This window comes from Brienomyrus brachyistius, chromosome 9 (assembly GCF_023856365.1).
Source record: "Brienomyrus brachyistius isolate T26 chromosome 9, BBRACH_0.4, whole genome shotgun sequence".
NCBI classification, from domain to species: Eukaryota; Metazoa; Chordata; class Actinopteri; order Osteoglossiformes; family Mormyridae; genus Brienomyrus; species Brienomyrus brachyistius.
The window spans coordinates 13,365,389-13,384,323 of record NC_064541.1 but is presented as its reverse complement, the minus strand read 5'-3'; the positions used below and the strand labels follow the sequence as shown (position 1 = coordinate 13,384,323).

The following is an 18,935-nucleotide window of genomic DNA, read 5'->3' as shown; positions in this document are numbered from 1 at the left end:
GCATTTTGGGAGTAGCCCTGCTAAAAGACACCGCACCCCAGCAGTAATATGGCTGCGTAACTCGATATGACCACTTTATTTCTGGTGAAACGTGCGCGGTTCGCTGTAGGTGGGAGAGAAGCCCAGACGCTCTGAAGAGGGTGCGAGGTGCAAGATTAATTAGCGTTGAGCGCCAAGCCTGCAGGTCTGAGACATAACAGTCTCGACAGCACAGGTTCAAAGGTTCAAGGTAGCACATGTTATGCTCTCAGTTATAATTAAACCTCCGTCTCTCTGCACCCATATCGTTTGGGCTTATTGAGTGTGTCCAAGGGCGGAGATGCGGAGATGACTATTCCTGAAGTGACAAGTTTGTGGTTCCTGGCCAAAGTTAGTAATGAGAAATCACAGCTGTACCCCCCGCACCCCCCCCCCCCAGCACCCCCGTAATCATCTAAATGAACCATAGCAACCTTGAGAAACTTTAAACACACATAAGGACCCAGCACTATGGTCTTCGGATTGAAGGATATTGGGGCGACTGTGGGGCCCTGTGGGAGATTTTGATTGTCTGTGTGTGTTCTTCAGGTCAGGTGATAACAGCGGGAGTTGCTGAGATACTGAATGGGTATTCTCTGAAGGCCATCCTGAGGAAGGTGGACAAGGAGAAGCAGACCGGACCAGCGCCGGACATCTATGATGACAGCTACCTTGGCAAGTGTTTTCTGGGATAATTACCCAGCATTCCCTGGGGGGTGTCCTAGTGGGAGTGGTTGTGCATCTGGCTGTCCTTGAGGTTGTCATACTTTGTTGCCTGAAAGCCCCCCACCCCCACCCAGCTGCTCTGGCGGTCCGTACACGCTGCCCCCACTCTGACCCCACTTCTGTGCTGGGCAGGGGTGCTGGTTAACCTCCAGTTAGCTGGTAACCGTGGAGACAGATTTGATCTCAATTCCGACAGGGTGGCACTGAAGCAGGGCTGACAGACAATGTCCCGGGGGGGGGGGGGGGGGGGTTTGGATGAGGGCTTCCCCTTAATTGATTAGTTGGCTCCACCATTTCTTCATTTTTAAATGAGATTTGAAAATGGCTGATATTTTGCTGGCCTTAAATACGTTGATTGTTTTCGTGTCTGTTTCAGTAAACTTGCAATATAAAGACCATGGATAATTAGCTACCAATTAAATCAATCAAACCAAAGGAAATGGACGCAAATGTAGTCAGCTGCACAGTTGGAAGCTGACACACCTGTAGTGTCTGCAGAGTCTCTTCCCCTCTGCACAGACTCTGACTCTGACTCCCCCCCCCCACAGGTTACTCGGTAACGGTGGGGGAGTTCACAGGAGACTCGGAGCAAGGTGAGTGGAAAACCTGTACCCGGTAACACCAAGAGGTGGAGCAGTGCTTAAAGACTGCCAGCCTGAACTTTCCTGAGATGTCAGCTGACAACGTGCAGTAACACGAATGGATAAACAGCTCAAATCCCGCGAAACGCAGAAAAGTCACTTTATATAAAATCATTTGTCTCACTTGCACGTTACTTTGGACAAAAGTGACTGATAAAATATACATACATGTAAAACCATAAGACAGTGCAGAAAGATTAACGCATCAGTAAAGAAATCATCGTCCTGTCCCAGGAGACGGGTTGCATGCTATCAAGAGCAGCCGGTCAGTGCCAACCTGCTTGTCTTCCTGATGGCTGCATTATCCAGTGCTGACTTGTACAGTCCGTACTTTGTAGCTCTAACCCGTTTACACAGCTGGGTCATCAGAAAACAGGCTCACTAACTACCTTATTAAGCCCTAGAACAACACTGTGCTGGACACTGAGAACCTGGGGGCTGGGGGCTGGGGGTACCCCCGGAAGGAGGGAGGAGGCGGTCTAGCCCTCAGTTTCTCCTCTCGTGGGTCATATCAGGACATTTTAATGGAAAACAAAGATTATTTTTTAATGAAAGGGCATTTAGGTGGCGTAGAAGCGATTTTATTAAGTCTCCAGAGCGGAGGGAAGTAATTGAATTTGCCCACGAAAACTGGAATGGGGTGCAGCCTCCGGCAAGGATGGGATTCTCAGGGAGTGCAGGCAGTTCTGAGTAGGGGTCAGTGTCGGCCACTTTGGGCCACCCAAGTCCGACAGAAAACCGCAGAAACCTTTCAGATGACTTATCACGGCGTCACGCAGCAGTGATAAAAATCAATTCAGAGGGGTTGTCTTCCAGTGACCAAAAACAGCACTTCTGGAGTGTCATTTTTTACTGCGACTTTATAGGACTGGAGAAATGATAACGAATAAAAAACGGAAAGGGGGCACAGGGCACAGGGCACAGGGAAAGTCGTGCCCCCCCCCCCCCCCCCCAAAGGAGACACCAAATTAGATTCAGAGAGGATTTGCTTTCAAGTGGGACAGTGTGTCATTTATTTGTTTAGTTGCTTGGGAGACACTGCTGTGAAGGGCAAATTACTGCCTTGTGATGTTAGCTGTTTATAAAGCTGGACTGCCTTTATTCAAGCAGTCCACTTTAATAGCTAGTTTAAGGAGAAAATTAAATTAACCCATCCTGGGCCTTGGTCACAAGCCTAGTTCACTGGTTCATTAACGGAACTATAGTTCCTGTTGGTTATCTTGTGGTTTTACCCACAATCCTCAGCGTAGGCCAGGAGAGAGCACAAACAGTAAAATACCCCAGGACACATTTGGAGGTTACACTGAAGAGTTAGTGTGTGTCCATGTGCAGAGCAGGCCTGGTATGGTGTGTGTGCGCACAGAAATTTCCTGTTTGAGGTTTAACGCGAATAAACAAGCATATTTGCATATTAAAAAACAAAGTGCAAAAGTCAGGCGCATCTGTGCAGAATGAGCTCACATTTCCCACACTTGCGTCTGTCCTCTGCAGAAATCATCGCTGGAGTACCAAGAGGGGCCCAGAACTTTGGCTATGTAAGTACAGTCTCATCGCAACAACCAACAGTGCTTCAACATCATCACCTGCTAACGACAAGAAGATGGTTCAGTATAGTAACATCATTCTCTGCCTGTAATTCAGGGAGACTGTGGCAACTGTAACCCAGGGAGATTGTAACCCATGGTGACTGTAACCCAGGGAGACTGTAACCCGTAGACACAGTAACCAAGTAATTCTGTTACCAAGGGAAACTGTAACTCATGGAGTCCGTAACCCAGGATGTGACCCATCACCCTGGTATCACACTGCCGCTTTGAAGTTCTGTTTAATGACCAGGAAAGTGGGTGTGATTATGGGGGCCAGGCGGGAACAGAAGATTCTCATATTTGGGGGGATTCCCCAGGGGAAAATGTCAGAGTCCCTCTCGCACCCCACATCCCTTCCCCCATCATCACACTGCTTCCTGCCGCATATGGAGATTGTTGACCCCAGGGGCCGAGCTCGGGGCTCCACACTGGCTTTTTGTGGTGCCCCCATGAATCTGAGATGGACAGGGTGTGCCGCTGAGGCCAGGAGTCGATGTCAGCCTGGGATAGTCCCAGCAGAGCTGGAGGGGGACATGTCCAGTCTGACCTGGTTGGGGGCTGGGGTGAGCGGGCATCCTCCTTTAAGTGGGGGCGTCTGCCTTGCCGCCACCCCATATGGTTGTTATTTTAAGCCTTATGAAGGAATTCTTGGCCTGGCAAACTCCCACGTGGCCATGATTTTGCAGGGGCTGTAGTGCTGGGGGGGGCGGGCGTGTTGTTCAGGGTCGCAGAGGGACAAACCCCCCCGTGTCCATGGTTTGTGTTTCACGTGACAGCGTTTTCATCTCCTCAGCCTGTGAATCTCGCGGATGTGTTGAGTGGCCAGTATGTGCTGCACCTGAGTGAAAGTGACTATCCCAAGCCCACTGTAATAAACAGCACATTATCGCCGCAATATTTCACACAGGTGGCCGTTATAAATTCCACCGACTTGACGTTCATCCAGAATTTCACAGGAGAACAGGTGAGTGCTGAGTCTGTGTTCCCGCAGTGTGTAGCTTAGAGGCTGGAGAGGTGAGGCGTGTAAGATGAAGCGCCTATTCTCAGGCTAACAGATCTTTCCGGTATTTTCCAGATGGCCTCGTATTTTGGATACACGGTAGCTGTATCGGACCTGAACGGAGATGGGTGAGTTCCGCTCTTTCGCTTACCCAAGTTCGCATCGATGTTAAAGCGTTTAGCTATGAGCGCAGCCCATACCACGGGTCCCATCCCGCCGGGTTCCATGTTATACGGATCCCTGGAAAGGTGCTGGAGTGAGAGGAAGCTGAAGATCTCTGGAGCCTGTAAGAGTACTGCTGACCTCACACAGGAACCACTGGTCTCCTGTAAAACCACATGCGGTTACACAGGTGATGTTGACTGAAGTGCTTACAGGTGGGTTGGACTGCTTACAGGATCCCCAGCAGGGGACAGTGTTTGAACTGATGACGAGCCCCCAAAACCACAAAGACATGGAGATCCTGGCATTTAGAATAATGTTTCATATCCCTTGTCCGGCTCCAGCCTCCCACAGTCTAACAAGCCATAACCAGGAATTCCTCAAGGGAGAAATCTCAGATAACCTCACAGACGACCAGATCACAACTGATGAGCAAATCTCCATAATGCACTCTGTCCGTGGGGTACGTTTTCGAGAAAATTTCCGTCTAATAATACTGTGTGCTGAAAAGCCTTACTTTAGGTCTTCGGCGCAATCATCTTAAACAAAAGATGAATGAGTGAGTTTCGGAAATTTGCTCTTCAGTTACGCGTATGAAAAACACATCCTTAGGTTACTATACCTTCATGTCTCTTACGCTCCTACCAAAACCACAGCCCAAACAGGGTGATCCAACAACAGGTATAAAATGACCTAAACCGTGAAATGTGAGCCACTGTTTTACTTTTTGAGGTTGCTCCCCCACCTATTCAATTAAGGATGGTCGGCTTTGATGCTCGGCAGTTCCTTTACAGTCATCCTTTGTCGTGGCTGAGCTCGTAAAGACATTATTTCCCGTGAAAGAACTGCGAGATCCTGACGCCATGGTGCTGCCAGGACAAGCGAGGATGCTTTTCGGTGGGCTACAGTTCTGTGCTCACACGCATCTGAACGGAGCACCCTGAGCAGATCCAGGGGAGCTTTAACCTCAGAGGCATCAAGATGGTCTTGCATATAACATGATGCTTAGAAGGTGGGTGATGTGGAGCAAAATTCAAGAAATCCTCTCTCAGAACAACTGTCGCTTCGCTTTTCTGGTTTTGTGCGGCAAAAGAAAGTGTCCTCTTCTTCCTGAAAGCAAACAGCCTTTAGCTCAAAGCTCAGATTAGAGACCTGGCGTTGAGCCCCCACTGCAAATCGTTCAGAGCATGTTTATCGGCCAGCCAGATGGGAGGAGATCCTCTCCCGGAATTAACGATCGTGACGTGTTACCGATAATGAGAGCTCTCCCCGGAGCACCATGCGGCTGCCAGCCATGTTCGGGTTTACCCCAATAACAAAATGTGTTCCGTGTCACTCGACAGCCTGGATGACGTCCTGGTGGGTGCCCCGCTCTACATGGACCGAGAGTTTGAAAGCAAGCCCCGGGAGCTGGGCCGGGTGTACATCTACCTCCAGGAGGACCTGCTGCTCTTCTCTGAGCCCATCATCCTCTCTGGCACGGATGTGTTCGGCCGCTTCGGGAGCTCCATAGCATCCCTGGGAGACCTGAACCAGGACGGATTTCATGGTAGGCCATTACCCTTCCCGGCTTTCTTTGGCTCATCCCTGCTTCTGCTCTCTGTCTATTCGTTGACTTTCTGAGTGATTTTTAGTGGACCCCGCTGGAGACATTCTTCTGCCAGAGAGGGTCTGTGGCACTCCTTGGCTTAGCATTCCATGCTAATTCGATTTTAGCTTTTGATGGGCTGTTCAAGTCACCTGACTTGGTGAGCAAGCTTTCCTGACTAACACCACACATTGCTGTGCTGGCAGAAGCCCTGTGCTGAACAGACCTTCCCAGCCCTGCTGGAAGACTCCAGATGTTTTTGTGCGCATAGACATCCTGGATTTCCATGAGGCCTCCTAGGTCCGTTTAATCGTCTAGAGGTTTCCTGCGACCAAGGGGCAGGTGTGTGTTTCTGGGCTCTATTTGGAATATAGAGCTGCCTTGAGTTGGCACCTAATGCTTTTTCCAAGGAAGCACCGACGCAAACAGGATGGACGGCCACCTCGAAAGCCAGCTGAATAGTTCATGGGGGTTTTACTTACACAAAATTTTTCTGAGGGCAGAATGAAAAAAATAAATGATTGGTTCAGAGAGATAACCAATCAGATCGTAGAGGAGGTGGGTCCAAGGGACTAGAAGAGGCGGGACCAACCAATCAGATGTCTTGGTCACTCAAACTGCAGCAATTCTAAATCACATTGATCATTCTTAAGATAAATACACAAGTCAAATAAAAAGTCTTAAAAACATGAAGCTATTTTTACAAACCCTTGGCACTAATAAGTTTCAAAATATTCGTATTGAGTCGATACGCTTTCTAAATGGATACCATCTGTACATTTCTGCTGGTGCAATCAGTGCAGTTTTCTGAACTACATACCAGGTCTTTGTTTTTTTGTTAAAAAATGTGAAATGAAAAAACCATCTGAAGGAGGGGATGTTGTGCTGGTGACCATTTCGCTGTGCTGGTGACCTTTTTGTTGTGCTGGTGACCTTTTTGCTGTGCTGGTGACCATTTCCCTGTGCTGGTGACCTTTTTGCTGTGCTGGAGACCATTTCCCTGTGCTGGTGACCTTTTTGCTGTGCTGGAGACCATTTCGCTGTGCTGGGACCATTTCGCTGTGCTGGTGACCTTTTCGCTGTGCTGGTGACCTTTTCGCTGTGCTGGTGACCATTTCGCTGTGCTGGTGACCATTTCCCTGTGCTGGTGACCTTTTTGCTGTGCTGGTGACCATTTCCCTGTGCTGGTGACCTTTTTGCTGTGCTGGTGACCTTTTCGCTGTGCTGGTGACCATTTCCCTGTGCTGGTGACCTTTTCGCTGTGCTGGGACCATTTCCCTGTGCTGGTGACCATTTCCCTGTGCTGGTGACCTTTTTGCTGTGCTGGTGACCATTTCCCTGTGCTGGAGACCATTTCGCTGTGCTGGTGACCATTTTGCTGAATAAATTGGAAAAGGTCCAGCTGAATATAAAGCTGATTTCCTCGACCTGAGATGCGCCATCCCTGGGGTGTTTGTAGGGCATATACAGGATCCACAGGTATGAAATATAAATTGATTAAATGCTGCCATTGTCGTCTCATTCATGCAATGCAACAAATGGTAATGGTGACTCCCCCCACTCAGGGGCCAGGAGTCCCCCCTCCCTTTTTATTTGGGGTCCCTTGTTATAAAAAGCTTGGAGGCCCCCAGGCCTGAATGATGGACTTTACCCTCCCACTGCTCAGCATTAACATGCACAGTGAGGTGATGAACACTGAACATAAAGTGATGTATTCAGTCCCACCTGGTGCAGCTGGAATTCCGGAACATCTTCATCACATCGCTGTTTGTTCAGCGTTGCCAAGAGCTCCAGCTACTTTTCTCATAAAAGCTGTGAGATGAGTAGGACCTCTGCAATGGCCCTGCTGCTGCGTCTTGGGCCCGGTGACCTTTAAGCAGAATGAGAGACTGTAACCTCACAGTAGAACCGTTACCCACAATACCATGCAAACCATAATCACGAGTGTGGTGATCTCACCAGCTGACAGCCCTGCCAAGCCTGTCAGACACAGTTACTTGCAGGAAGTGGCTGCTTTTAGGCAAATTACAGCTGTTATTAGTGGATTTGCCTCTGACAGTGAGCTCCTGAATGTTTTATGCTGGTTATGCATTACTGCCGTCAGTTTTGGTCGCATGCTTTGGAAATTGCAGACTGGTGTTGGCCTGTATGGCCGGGCTGCTCAAGAAAGAGGGACCCAACTTAAGGCAGAACCACGTATTTCCCAGCCCCCAGGGTGCCTGCAGAACTACACTGGCTGCACTGAAGGTTGTGCTGATGGCTTTCATGTCTCCCCCCACCCCAGACGTCGCTGTGGGGGCTCCTTTCGCCGGCGAGGACCACACCGGCCGGGTCTTCATCTACAACGGGCAGAGCAGCGGTCTGAAGCTGAGACCCTCACAGATGCTGCAGGGAAGCTGGACGTCCGCCCCCACACCCGCGGGCTTCGGCTTCACTTTGAGGGGGGGCTCTGACCTGGACAGGAATGACTATCCAGGTGAGTGGGGCGTCTGCTGGAAAGTTCCATACCCTGATCCCCTCCGCAATTCCCACTCCCCATCCCGGCTCTGAGAAAGTCATCATGTGCCGGCTAGACGAGGACCAAAGGACAAGTGTGACCTTCACTGCGGGGGGGGGAGGGGGCTCTAAAGACGTGGATGTAGTTTATGGGCCCAGTCGCAGCTTCAAAGGGCTGCATGTTCAGCTTTCCATGCATTAGTGCCTCTGCACAGGAAAGAGTGCAGAACGTCGCATTGAAACGCACAGGAGGCTGGCAAGTACTGCTGTTTTACATGCACTATTTTCTTACATCATTTTCTATTTGCTTGCTTGATCTTTTTGCTGTCTGGTTTTGTGGTTTGTGGCAAATTGTGAGGCCTCTTGGTCTCCTCTAGACAGGAGCATCAGCCGCTGGCTCTCGCACCGTCGACTCGCGGGAGTCTCCACTGGCCAGTTATTATCCAAGGAGACCACCCCCCCCCCATCCCATCCCCAGAATTGGTCAAAATGGCTTTACCTTGTGCTGGTGTAGTATGACACCATCTGGGGGAAACGATTCACCCTTTGGTGGCTCCTGCTTCTCTGGCATCACCGTAATGCAGCGGAAAATGCAACTGGAATGGGCCTGTGCAATCGGGACACCGCAGTGGGAAATACGCAGTTCAGACCATGCAGCCAGTTCGTTTCGGAATGTGGACACAGAGCCACTTCACTGTAAGAACACGGATGGTGTTAGTGTGAAGCCTACATGGTTCATGAGATACTGACACATAATCACCGACAAAATATACCAGTTTTCCTCAGTATATGAGTCCACTTCAATTTAATTTCAGTACAATGCAGTGCCACTCGTGATATTAGTACATGATGCAAAGTACTTATTTATGTGTGAATTATGGTGAACAACGGATTCGTTAAAAACTAAAAACAAGTTAAAGAGAACCTCTACTTTGGTGAATATTTGGGACAGATTTCCTTCTCATAAGTGACAAAGTGACACTCTTCTGAGAGGCGTGATCAGAGCACATTTTAATAATTACCTGTGATCACAGGGTTCAGAGTTACATCTGTGCCTGTCGAGGCACAGGACGGCAAAATTGCATGTATTTAAATCATGTAATGCATAGCATGTGTACTTGCCGGGTAATTAAAGGAAATCTGGTCTCAAAATGAGCTCTTTTACAAGATTATTTTTCCACCAGATTGGAGAGGCTTTGATTGGCCTGCTAATGTGGATTCTGGTCTGAAATATTTGGGTTTCGTTTTAATTCTGGAATAATAACACAGTTCCTCAGATCTCTGGCTGCACAAACAGGAAGTCGGACTCCTTATTTGTGCCGTGCAGAATGTGGACGTGAATCTTCACATGGATCCGCAGCGATCCAGATTGGCAGCTTTCACTGAAGCGTTTACTGGCTAGAGATAAGATAAGATAAGGCATGATAAAATAAGGCATGATAAGACAAGATAAGGTAAGATGAGGTAAGATAAGATAAGGCAAGATAAGATAAGCTAAGCTAAGATAAGATGAGATAAGATAAGATAAGATATAGCAAGATAACATAAGATAAAGCAAGAAAAGATAAGATAAAATAAGGCATAATAAGACAAGATAAGATAAGATAAGATAAGATAAGATAAGATAAGATAAGATAAGATAAGATAAGATAAGATAAGATAAGATTACCTTTATTTTTCCCGAGGGAAATTCTTTTCTTAAACATGCTCAGTGCAACACGAGGAATAAAGGTGAGGCAGTAAAGAGTTTAAAAAGAACAGCAGTAATGGTTCAAACAGAATAACAAAATAAATCCAGGAAAGTAACACATAACTATAACAGATATAATAAAATAATTTATAAGTAAAATAAATATGATAATTAGTGCAAGTGGTTATAAAAAGTGACTTGGTGTTTGTGCCATGAATAAAATGAGATGGCAGCTTGTGATGATTTAATGATTTAATCCATTTGTACGGCTGTATTTTTACAGAATCATTTCGAATTACGTCCCTGGGTTGAGGGTACAACGGAAAGCACCCTAGTGGGACCTAAAGTCTAGCTGTTTGACAGCTGTACCACCTTCCATTAAGACTCCACTCCTTGTGTCCTTCTGTGGCCTTCAGGAAAAGCCGTGGTTAAATTGGGCTAAATGAAGCAGGGGATTCTGGGATTGCTGGGGAGGCTTAATTAAAACTCGTGGGTGGCTTTTCAATCAAAGTCTGATTTCTGGTTGAGATTGTTTCATTCATTTTACATTAGCAGTCTGGCAATGTGGCCAGTTTCAAAGAAACTCTTATCTTTGATCTGTGCATGAGCTACGTAAGAGCAGAGGTTATGTAAGCTCACCATTGATGTGGTAAAATATATATGCTTATATAAACTCCTATATAATGGTATAATATTCTTTCCTAAGTTTGATCAAAGTGCTACACACCAGTTTAAGATGTGTTTTTAAGAAGTCGGTCTATTGTTATCCTGGGTCATTGAGGTCCCTTTGTGTGCCAGTCTGTCCCATTGCATCAGTCTTTAATGACCTTTATGTGCTGATTGTAGAGATGGACCCAGTAACCATGAACGGACTCAGTACGTCCCTAGTGGTACTGCGGATGCGGCTGACAGAAATTCAGCCGGTTCCTCCCCTTTACTCAGACACCTCCCTAACGTCAGGGTGTGTTCGCTGATCAGAGCCTGGCCACACTGGAATCCAAATGTCCTGTGAATGTGAGGTTGTCTGAGGTCCCACTGTCCCTGGGCTGAACTAGACTTCCCCATGACTCTATGATGAATTTCCCCAAGCGGGGACCCCCCCTCCCCCCAGCAATACATTTTTTCTGGCCCACATACCCATTGGCAAATCAAGAAAATGCCCAATGTGAGAGAGGGCCGTTCCAGCCCAGTCATGTAGGTCAGAGGATACTGGCTGAGTCTAGTTTTCTTCCCGCCAGGTACAGGCTAAGTCTCTTCTCAATGCCAGATGAATTTTGAAAAGGCAAGCATGTACTTAAATTAAGAAATGTATTCCCTGCTGGGTCAGACAGATCCCCAAGCAGCTTTCTATAGGAGGGTGGAGCTAGAACGAATCCAACATATAACGAAGCGTCCCAAAACGGCGGCAACGGGCCTTGGCGTTCACTCACACCGGAATGTTCCATGTCCCAGCCCCAGCTATAAGCACCGGGGCCTTAACCGACTCCTTCTGAAGAGAGCAGCCCAGTAACCGATCCGATCCGGGTTCCAGGAAAGCTACTCCTGTAGCCTCAGAAGCTCAACAGCTCCAGTGAAAAGTGGGTAAAAATGCAAATCTGCCAAAGAAACCGGAAACAGTGACGCTGGAGAAGAGTTTTGTCTGTCAAGTGAATCAGTCGTAAATTTGGCAGCGCGGATCTTTCTGATGGCAGATGCCACCGGACGAGGAGGTGGTGATGGATGAAGGGGCCCCGTCGCAGTTTCTCTTAGAGGGCCTCTCTGGTGCCACCGGTCAGTCCTTCCGACGGCGATAAACATGGTTATAGATCGCCGGCGTATTTACGTAGAGCAGCACGCGTTGACGTCTCCCTCAAATGGAAAAATTGTGATGCAGAGAAAACAGGCCGAATTCCTCATTCTAAACACAAGGTTGAGTTTCGGTCCCTGCGGCCCCGAAGTATGAACGTGGTAAAGGGATTATCTCGCACCTCGGGCGGATGACTTTAGCAGGCCTGTTCAGCACAAGCCGCCTCTCTGGGACTGCTGCCCTTCCAACCGCCGAAAACACAGAGGTCTTACTTCGCTTTAGAAGCCTTCTTCGCCAGAACGGCCGGGGATTGAGCCAAAACGTTTAATGTTTTGGTCTCTCCCTGTCAGTCTGAGAGGTGGATGTGCTAGTTTTCCCCTCCAGTTTATGCTAACGTTTTGCCCCCTGCATTGGCACCTTAAGAAATGCAGCTTTTTTGTGACGCCCACTGCACTGGAAGCCTCTGTTTGCTGGCCAGTGGTCTGGTATTTCTGCAAGCGATACCACAGCACTGTGGTCCAGCTCTGCAGCCGTTTGAGGGACTGTTCCAAACTCGGGCGCCAGGAGGTCTGTCGACTTACCTGAGCAGCCTGTGAAAAAGCACCGATCAAAACACAGCGAGCCACGTAATTCATCACATTATTGCCAAACAAACGAACGGAACTGGCAAAGACGTGGAAGGGGCCACGTTTATTCTAAGGTTAGCCGTGTAAACACGCGGTTAAAATATCGGGAGATCTTGCACCACTCATTGGGATGATTTTAATGACTGAAACAGATGTCACTCTCACTTAGTGTCCGTGCCAAAGTCAACAAACCACAAGTTGGGGCTTTCGCTGTGGTCTGTTAGCCTAGCCGATAGCAGCGTTACACTCTTCCCCCAGTTCTTGTATTGGTTTAGTAAATCACATTACTTTCAGCAATAAGGTTGTTTCCTTTTGGTCGATGCAGTGAAACTTATCTGAGGTTACTGATCTATCAACATTCAATAAACTCTTAAACTTCTAGCTTTTTGTGTCTTAATTAATATCTTTAAAACTATCCGGAATAACCAAGTTCCACTGACTGATAAACGAACTTTAACATGATTGTGTGAATGTCGAATGTCCATAATTGTCGTTGCATTGTGTAACATACTATGTGTCCTTATGCAGAAATTATTGCCGAAATTGATTTTGGAAAATGCAGGAATAATGCACATTCTTCGGGGTTAAAAAATCCCTGCTGCGATGATAAGCATCACATGTTTATGACGAGAGACTACAGTTCGCGCTTATTTAAAATCACAAATGCGTGAGGCGTCTGTGTCGGATGACGATCGCTGGAGACCCCGAAATGAGTCCCAGCTGTGCCATTCTTTGAAGCTCTTTCTCTCTCCCCCCCCAGACCTGATTGTCGGGGCTTTCGGCGTGGACAAAGCTGTGGTCTACAGGTAGGACGCATTGATGAACATCTCACAGGCCTGACAGGTTGAGTCTTTGCCCCCCTGTGGATCTCCATCCCAAGCGAGGTCCTGATCCAACTCACACGCACGAAAAACACGCGCTCTGCTCATTAGGCCAGCAGCCAAGATATGTGAGCTATTTCCGACTCTGCTCAGGCTTTCCCAGCCCGTTGGAGGACATGGTATGTTGTCGCCAGCTTATTGTAAGTGTCTCAATTCAGAAAGGCACCAGAATTCTGGTGTTTGTGCCTGAACGTTGGTAATTGTGTAATTCAGAGGCAGAAACCCTTATGATATCCATCACTTTCTAAATGTATTCTAAAATAACGCTAAACATGCTAGTAAATTAGCATAACTTACCCCAGCTAGTCAACACTTCTTGTTGAAAACATATATTAACTTAAGTGCTAACCATCTCTCAGAAAGCGTGAAACCGCTGCATCCACAGCAGGGTCGTTAGAAAGGTCTTGTGCAGAAACTTGAGAGGCTTTACAATCACATCTGTCTGTAAGTGTTCGGTCCTGAACACCCACAGTATGTGTGTATTGGCCCAATCTGTGCACATTTACACGCCGTGTGCACATCTCCATGCCATGTGCACATCTCCACGCCATGTGCACATCTCCACACCATGTGCACATCTCGCCACGCGGCCGGTTTCTCACCACATGCTGCCCACGCTTGACCATCTATGTGTGTAGCTGATTGAATTGAAGGAGCTACGTCGGAGTAACTGGTTTAACGGAAGTGGCCTCGTTGCAGAGCTCGGCCTGTGGTGACTCTGGACTCCCAGATGATCCTCAACCCCCGAATCCTCAACCCCGAGGACAAGAACTGCCACCTGCCCAACACGGACACTGCAGTATCATGGTGAGTGCTGGGGATGGGGGGACGTGCTGGATCATACCACCCTCTCCCAGTGGTGGAGGGGTGCCTGGTTTGACTGAAATGCTGACACACGGAGCAGTTCGGCACAGAGGAGCCGGACTGGGGCTGTGAGATTGTTGAGTTCTTAGGTCTCCATCCACCATCAGGAAGGAGAACCTGGCTGAACACTGATATGTGTGGATGTGTGAGGGGGGGGTGCAGCCTGGGGAGGGTGAGCGGATCTCCCTAAGGGGATCCCCAAAGACTGGTCTGAGAAACACTGACCTATGAGGACCGGACGCTTATGGTAAAACGGTGCAGCGATGTTGTTGTTTTCGTCAGTGTGGGAGATGGTCCCCTGGAAGCCCCCCCCCCCCCCCCCGCCCCCCTCGGGTGTCTGGCACAGGCACTGTAGGGTTTCGCGACCGTGCGCATGGAAACCTCAGCGACTTGGCGCCAGGGGAATGAGCGGCCTTCAGGCATCCTGACAAACGGCGCCGGATCGAAGACGTTTGCAAAAACAAAAGTTTTGCCTTGTTAAATGCAAACGAGCACTGGATTGTGGAGGCGGGGGGAGGGGGGGGGGCTGCATTTCTGAATGGTCTGACAAACAGAGCTGGAGGGGTGGACGGTTAACCTCAGGATCTTGTTCACTGTGTGTTTTTGAGCTGAACCGTACATCGAGAGAGAGAGAGAGAGAGAGAGAGAGAGAGAGGGGGAGAGAGAGGGAGAGAGAGAGAGAGAGGGAGGAGTGTGGCGGGAGCCCTGGGGTTATCATGCCGGTGCTGAGCTCCCTGCAGAGGAATTTCCCGGCCACCCCGGAGGTGAAACAGCCTGTCCTCGGCAGCAGCATGAGTTAACCCCATTAATATCCCACCCCTTCCGTGACTGAGTCCCAGGGGGGGTACTTTAATTACATGCAGAAACTAAGCTTTCCTTAGGAAGACTCTCAAGCCGTGGGGCAGGGATTTGGGGCAGTTCTGCAAACGCACGGGGACCATTTGGGCTCAGACTGGAGCAGTCCAGCGCTGCTCTGCTCCCTTCAATCCAACAGACACCCTGACCGCAACGGGAGTCTCACATTTTATAGCAGTAATGGAATTTCCCAGCAGGGTCTTTGAACTGGTTTCACTTGGTTTCTGGAAAGCTGTTGCTTGTGGTCCCAGTTAAAGTCCCAGTATTTCCAGTACTGAACAATGAAAATCGATTTACAGCATTAGAGACCTGCAATATAAATTATTTGAATTAATCAAAATATTAATGGAATGGTTTTGTAGTCTCTCAAAATTAAAGTTAAAGCCAAAAGATAAGAAGAAAAATCTAATCGATTTATGAAATGACATTTATGCCAGAGACGAGGGTGCTGCTGGACTTCTGCGTTGGCCTTGGCCGTACATGCGGCCTTCACAGCCTCGGGAACCTCTCTCGGACTTTGCAGCTTTTCAAATTTTGAGGTCCTGGTTCTTCTCCGTATCAGAAAAGCGGTGCATCACTCCTCAAAGAACAGACGATCGCTGAACCTCCAAACGAAACCTGAGCCGTCTGTATCCACCAGCCTTCAGTTTTTCTTTCTTCTGTCAGCTGGGATATTTTGTCATTCTTGGGTCAGATCTGCAGCCATCTGTTTGGATCTGGCTGCTGAGGAAGTGCTCCGTCCTAACAGAAGACGGGGGGATGTCCCAGGTCCTCGGGAAGATGGCGGAATGGTCCTCCCGCGACCCTCAAGCCTAACAAACCCAGGGTTTCCTGCTCCCCATCAGCAGATCAGTTTATGTGCAGCAGGCTCCTTTCCTCAGGCATGTTTCCCAAGATGACAGCCTCGGTTCCCCTGCTAGGACCATGTCCTGCTGACCTCAGCACACATTGACGACCAGCACCGGCTAGCAGGACGTTGCTTTCTTCGGACCGCCTCTGGAATCCCTTAGGACTCCATTTTCTTGTTTTGCAATGGCCAGTTTACACAAGGATTACACCAACGCATGCTTTTTCCCAGGCCTGTCCCACATCGCATGAAATGCATCGAGCAGGAGAAGCCGCTCCTATGGCCTGTTAATGGCGTCGGCCAAAAACCGGAGCCAAACATTCACACCCCCCACCTCCCTGCTTTGCCCCGAGACGGACGCCGGCGTGATTTCAGCACGTCAACAGACGTTCTCTGGTCTTGCTGTTTATTTGTAGTTAAGATAACGTTGGGCTGTGGCTTTGCAATGCAAACGCAATCAAACAAACATGGAAACACACATTTCGTGACCTTAATAATCCATGAAAATGGTGCTGATATTCGATTGGCGCGCTGCGTCGGGGGGGGGGGGGCTCATGAGCTGGAGGGCACAGCCCGAGTGAGATGCCCCCCCGTCGAGCTCTTATTAAATTCCTGGCCATTAATTGTGCGCTCTCACCGTGTAGGAGTCCATTTCCTGGGGCCCGCTGATACTCGGGCCGATAAGGGCTCAGCCCAGCCCCTGGGCCTGGACACCCCCTGACCCCATAGGACTCACGCAGCCCCCTCCCTACAGGAAGCGCTCAGCGCACTACGGCTTAATTGAGCCTCAGACTGCCCTGGAAGCCATTAGTGGGCAATTATCCAACCGTAAGCGCGTAAGAAAATTATTTCATTAAATATTTAGGCGGGTGCTCTCCCAGAGGAGCTCGTACCACCGTTTACACTTAACGGTTTTAAAATACACGCTTTATCTTTGTTTATCATGTTTTCGGTCAGTGCTTCGCTGTCCCATTCCGGGGCTGTGAGACACAGGTGTCATGCTGTTGGACAGCTACACTATTCTTGACTGTGGGGGAGGGGGGGTTGGGGGTTAGACCTGCCTGTCGCCACCCAAACCCACCTGATCTGAGTCTAGGGGCCCCTGTGCTGCTGAAGAACACCCAGTGTGTCCCCTCCCCAGCAGACGATCCATAAATCAGGATTCACAGCCTGTTCTAACTCACCCCTCGCCTGAGGTCTGCCCCCCCTGGACCGTCATGTGTCTGACATGTCAGTTGGTTTACATTATTTCCAAATAGATCATTTTGTTGTATTATTGCGTTTCTCCAGCTCTTCTTAGCTCGACCTTGCAGCTGCACTTCTGCTCTACCTGCCCACGGTGTTTTGTTAAAGCTCTCAGAAGCTGCTCTGCAGGATGACAGGAGCTGTGTGTAAGGTGTCTCGGTTAGGTCTGCTAGCGAGGGAGATCAGCACAAGGGGCTTTGCGTTTGGGCGCTGGTCTGCTTGTGGTCACCATCTACAGGGTGTGGCCTGAATGCAGGAGCTGCCCTTATTTGCCTCTCTTCCTCTTGCCGCCCTGCAGCCTGAAGGTGAACATCTGCACTAAGGCCTCTGGCTCTGGTATCCCTGGAGTAGTAGGTAAGACCAGCCTGGAGTCCATACCTCCCCCTCCCCTCGTGCAGAACCTGAGTGATATGATATGCAGCACATAAAACTTTGTTATTAAAGAGTTTGTGCAATAGAATAAGCAAACATATCATCAATACGCACCACATGAATAGCATAGTCCAGGCAACCCGCAGGTGTGTAGGAGGAAAATAAATCATACTACATAAAGCATGTAGTAAAATGCAGAATGTGAGGCTGGAACAACTTTCAGAATCCAGTAGGAAAAATGTGTAAATCTCAGACAGAATAGCTTCTGTGTCCATAGTGTTTCTAAATGCATCTATTGTGCAGATGTATAGCTTCCAGAAGGCATGATGGTATGTACCCTCTGAAGAGGGCTAATCGAAAGCATGCGAGGCCCAAGGCGACCCCCCTGGGCTGGCCCTCCCAGCGGTGGGAGTGTCTCTCACGCTCCATGTGCTCCCCAGTGCTGAACGTGGAGCTGCAGCTGGACTGGTTGAAGCAGAAAGGCGCCATCAAGAGGGTCCTCTTCCTTGACACCCATCAGCACCAGTATCGAGGGACCCTCATCATCGACGAGAGGACGAAGCAGGCGTGTCAGAGCTTCACCGTCTACCTGAGGGTAGGAGTCCTCAGTCCACTCCTGTACTGGTCGTTCCTTGAGCTTCCTGGGTTCCTTGTTGCAATGTTTCCCAATCCGGTCCTCGAGGACTCATGTTTTTGCTCCCGCCCAGCTCCCTGGCCCAGAGTCCACGTTTTTGCTCCCGCCCAGCTCCCTGGCCCTGAGTCCATGTTTTTGCTCCCTCCCAGCTCCCTGGCCCAGAGTCCATGTTTTTACTCCCTCCCAGCTCCCTGGCCCTGAGTCCATGTTTTTGCTCCCTCCCAGCTTCCTGGCCCAGAGTCCACGTTTTTACTCCCTCCCAGCTCCCTGGCCCAGAGTCCACGTTTTTGCTCCCGCCCAGCTCCCTGGCCCTGAGTCCACGTTTTTGCTCCCTCCCAGCTCCCTGGCCCAGAGTCCATGTTTTTGCTCCCTCCCAGCTCCCTGGCCCAGAGTCCATGTTTTTGCTCCCTCCCAGCTCCCTGGCCCAGAGTCCACGTTTTTGCTCCCTCCCAGCTCCCTGGCCCAGAGTCCATGTTTTTGCTCCCTCCCAGCTCCCTGGCAGACCATCTGGTATGGAAAAAAAATGTGAACTGTCTGTGGGTCCCAAGGACCGGACAGGGATTCTGCTCAAGACCGTATTCTAATGGCTACATCGTGCCCTGGGATATTTTAGATTGTATTTTTCGATGTCTTACATCCGTGTCTCAGCAGGTTGTGTTTAAGTTGTCAGTATCTTTCATATTCACATTTACATTCTCTTTATCACTGTTTTTCTTGCACCTTGTCCAACAAGATCATCATTTCATGCATCGTATCACCCATGGCTCATACAGCTGTAGATGTCAGTAAGGATCTTGACCTTGATTTGACCTCTTAACAGAGAAAATCCCACACACTGATGCTCTTATTCCCGATGTATGTAAATATCACTCTTGGGCAGCAGTGCAGTCCAGTGGGGAGCTGTTTCATTAGGCTAAC

At 49.1% G+C, this 18,935-nt stretch overlaps 1 protein-coding gene and 1 long non-coding RNA gene across 3 annotated transcripts in view; one reads left to right on the top strand and one right to left on the bottom strand.

Annotated features, from left to right (window-relative positions):
* itga8 (integrin, alpha 8) overlaps positions 1 to 18,935 on the top strand; it is a 51,283-nt gene that overhangs the window by 10,462 nt on the left and 21,886 nt on the right. Inside the window, 11 exon segments of the mRNA XM_049026299.1 lie at positions 568 to 693; positions 1,293 to 1,337; positions 2,877 to 2,920; positions 3,879 to 3,935; positions 4,047 to 4,099; positions 5,477 to 5,682; positions 8,006 to 8,197; positions 13,080 to 13,125; positions 13,900 to 14,007; positions 17,310 to 17,365; positions 17,824 to 17,978. Of these exon segments, the coding sequence (XP_048882256.1) occupies positions 568 to 693; positions 1,293 to 1,337; positions 2,877 to 2,920; positions 3,879 to 3,935; positions 4,047 to 4,099; positions 5,477 to 5,682; positions 8,006 to 8,197; positions 13,080 to 13,125; positions 13,900 to 14,007; positions 17,310 to 17,365; positions 17,824 to 17,978 (1,088 nt within the window).
* LOC125749239 (uncharacterized) lies at positions 6,527 to 7,162 on the bottom strand. 2 transcript variants are annotated; one of them, XR_007399813.1, is made up of 3 exons: positions 7,033 to 7,162; positions 6,834 to 6,933; positions 6,527 to 6,654 (listed from the first exon to the last, which is right to left on the bottom strand). It is a non-coding gene; the product is annotated as an uncharacterized LOC125749239 (long non-coding RNA). The 2 variants fall into 2 exon arrangements; XR_007399812.1 differs by having other exon boundaries at positions 6,648 to 6,813; positions 6,894 to 6,933; positions 7,033 to 7,048.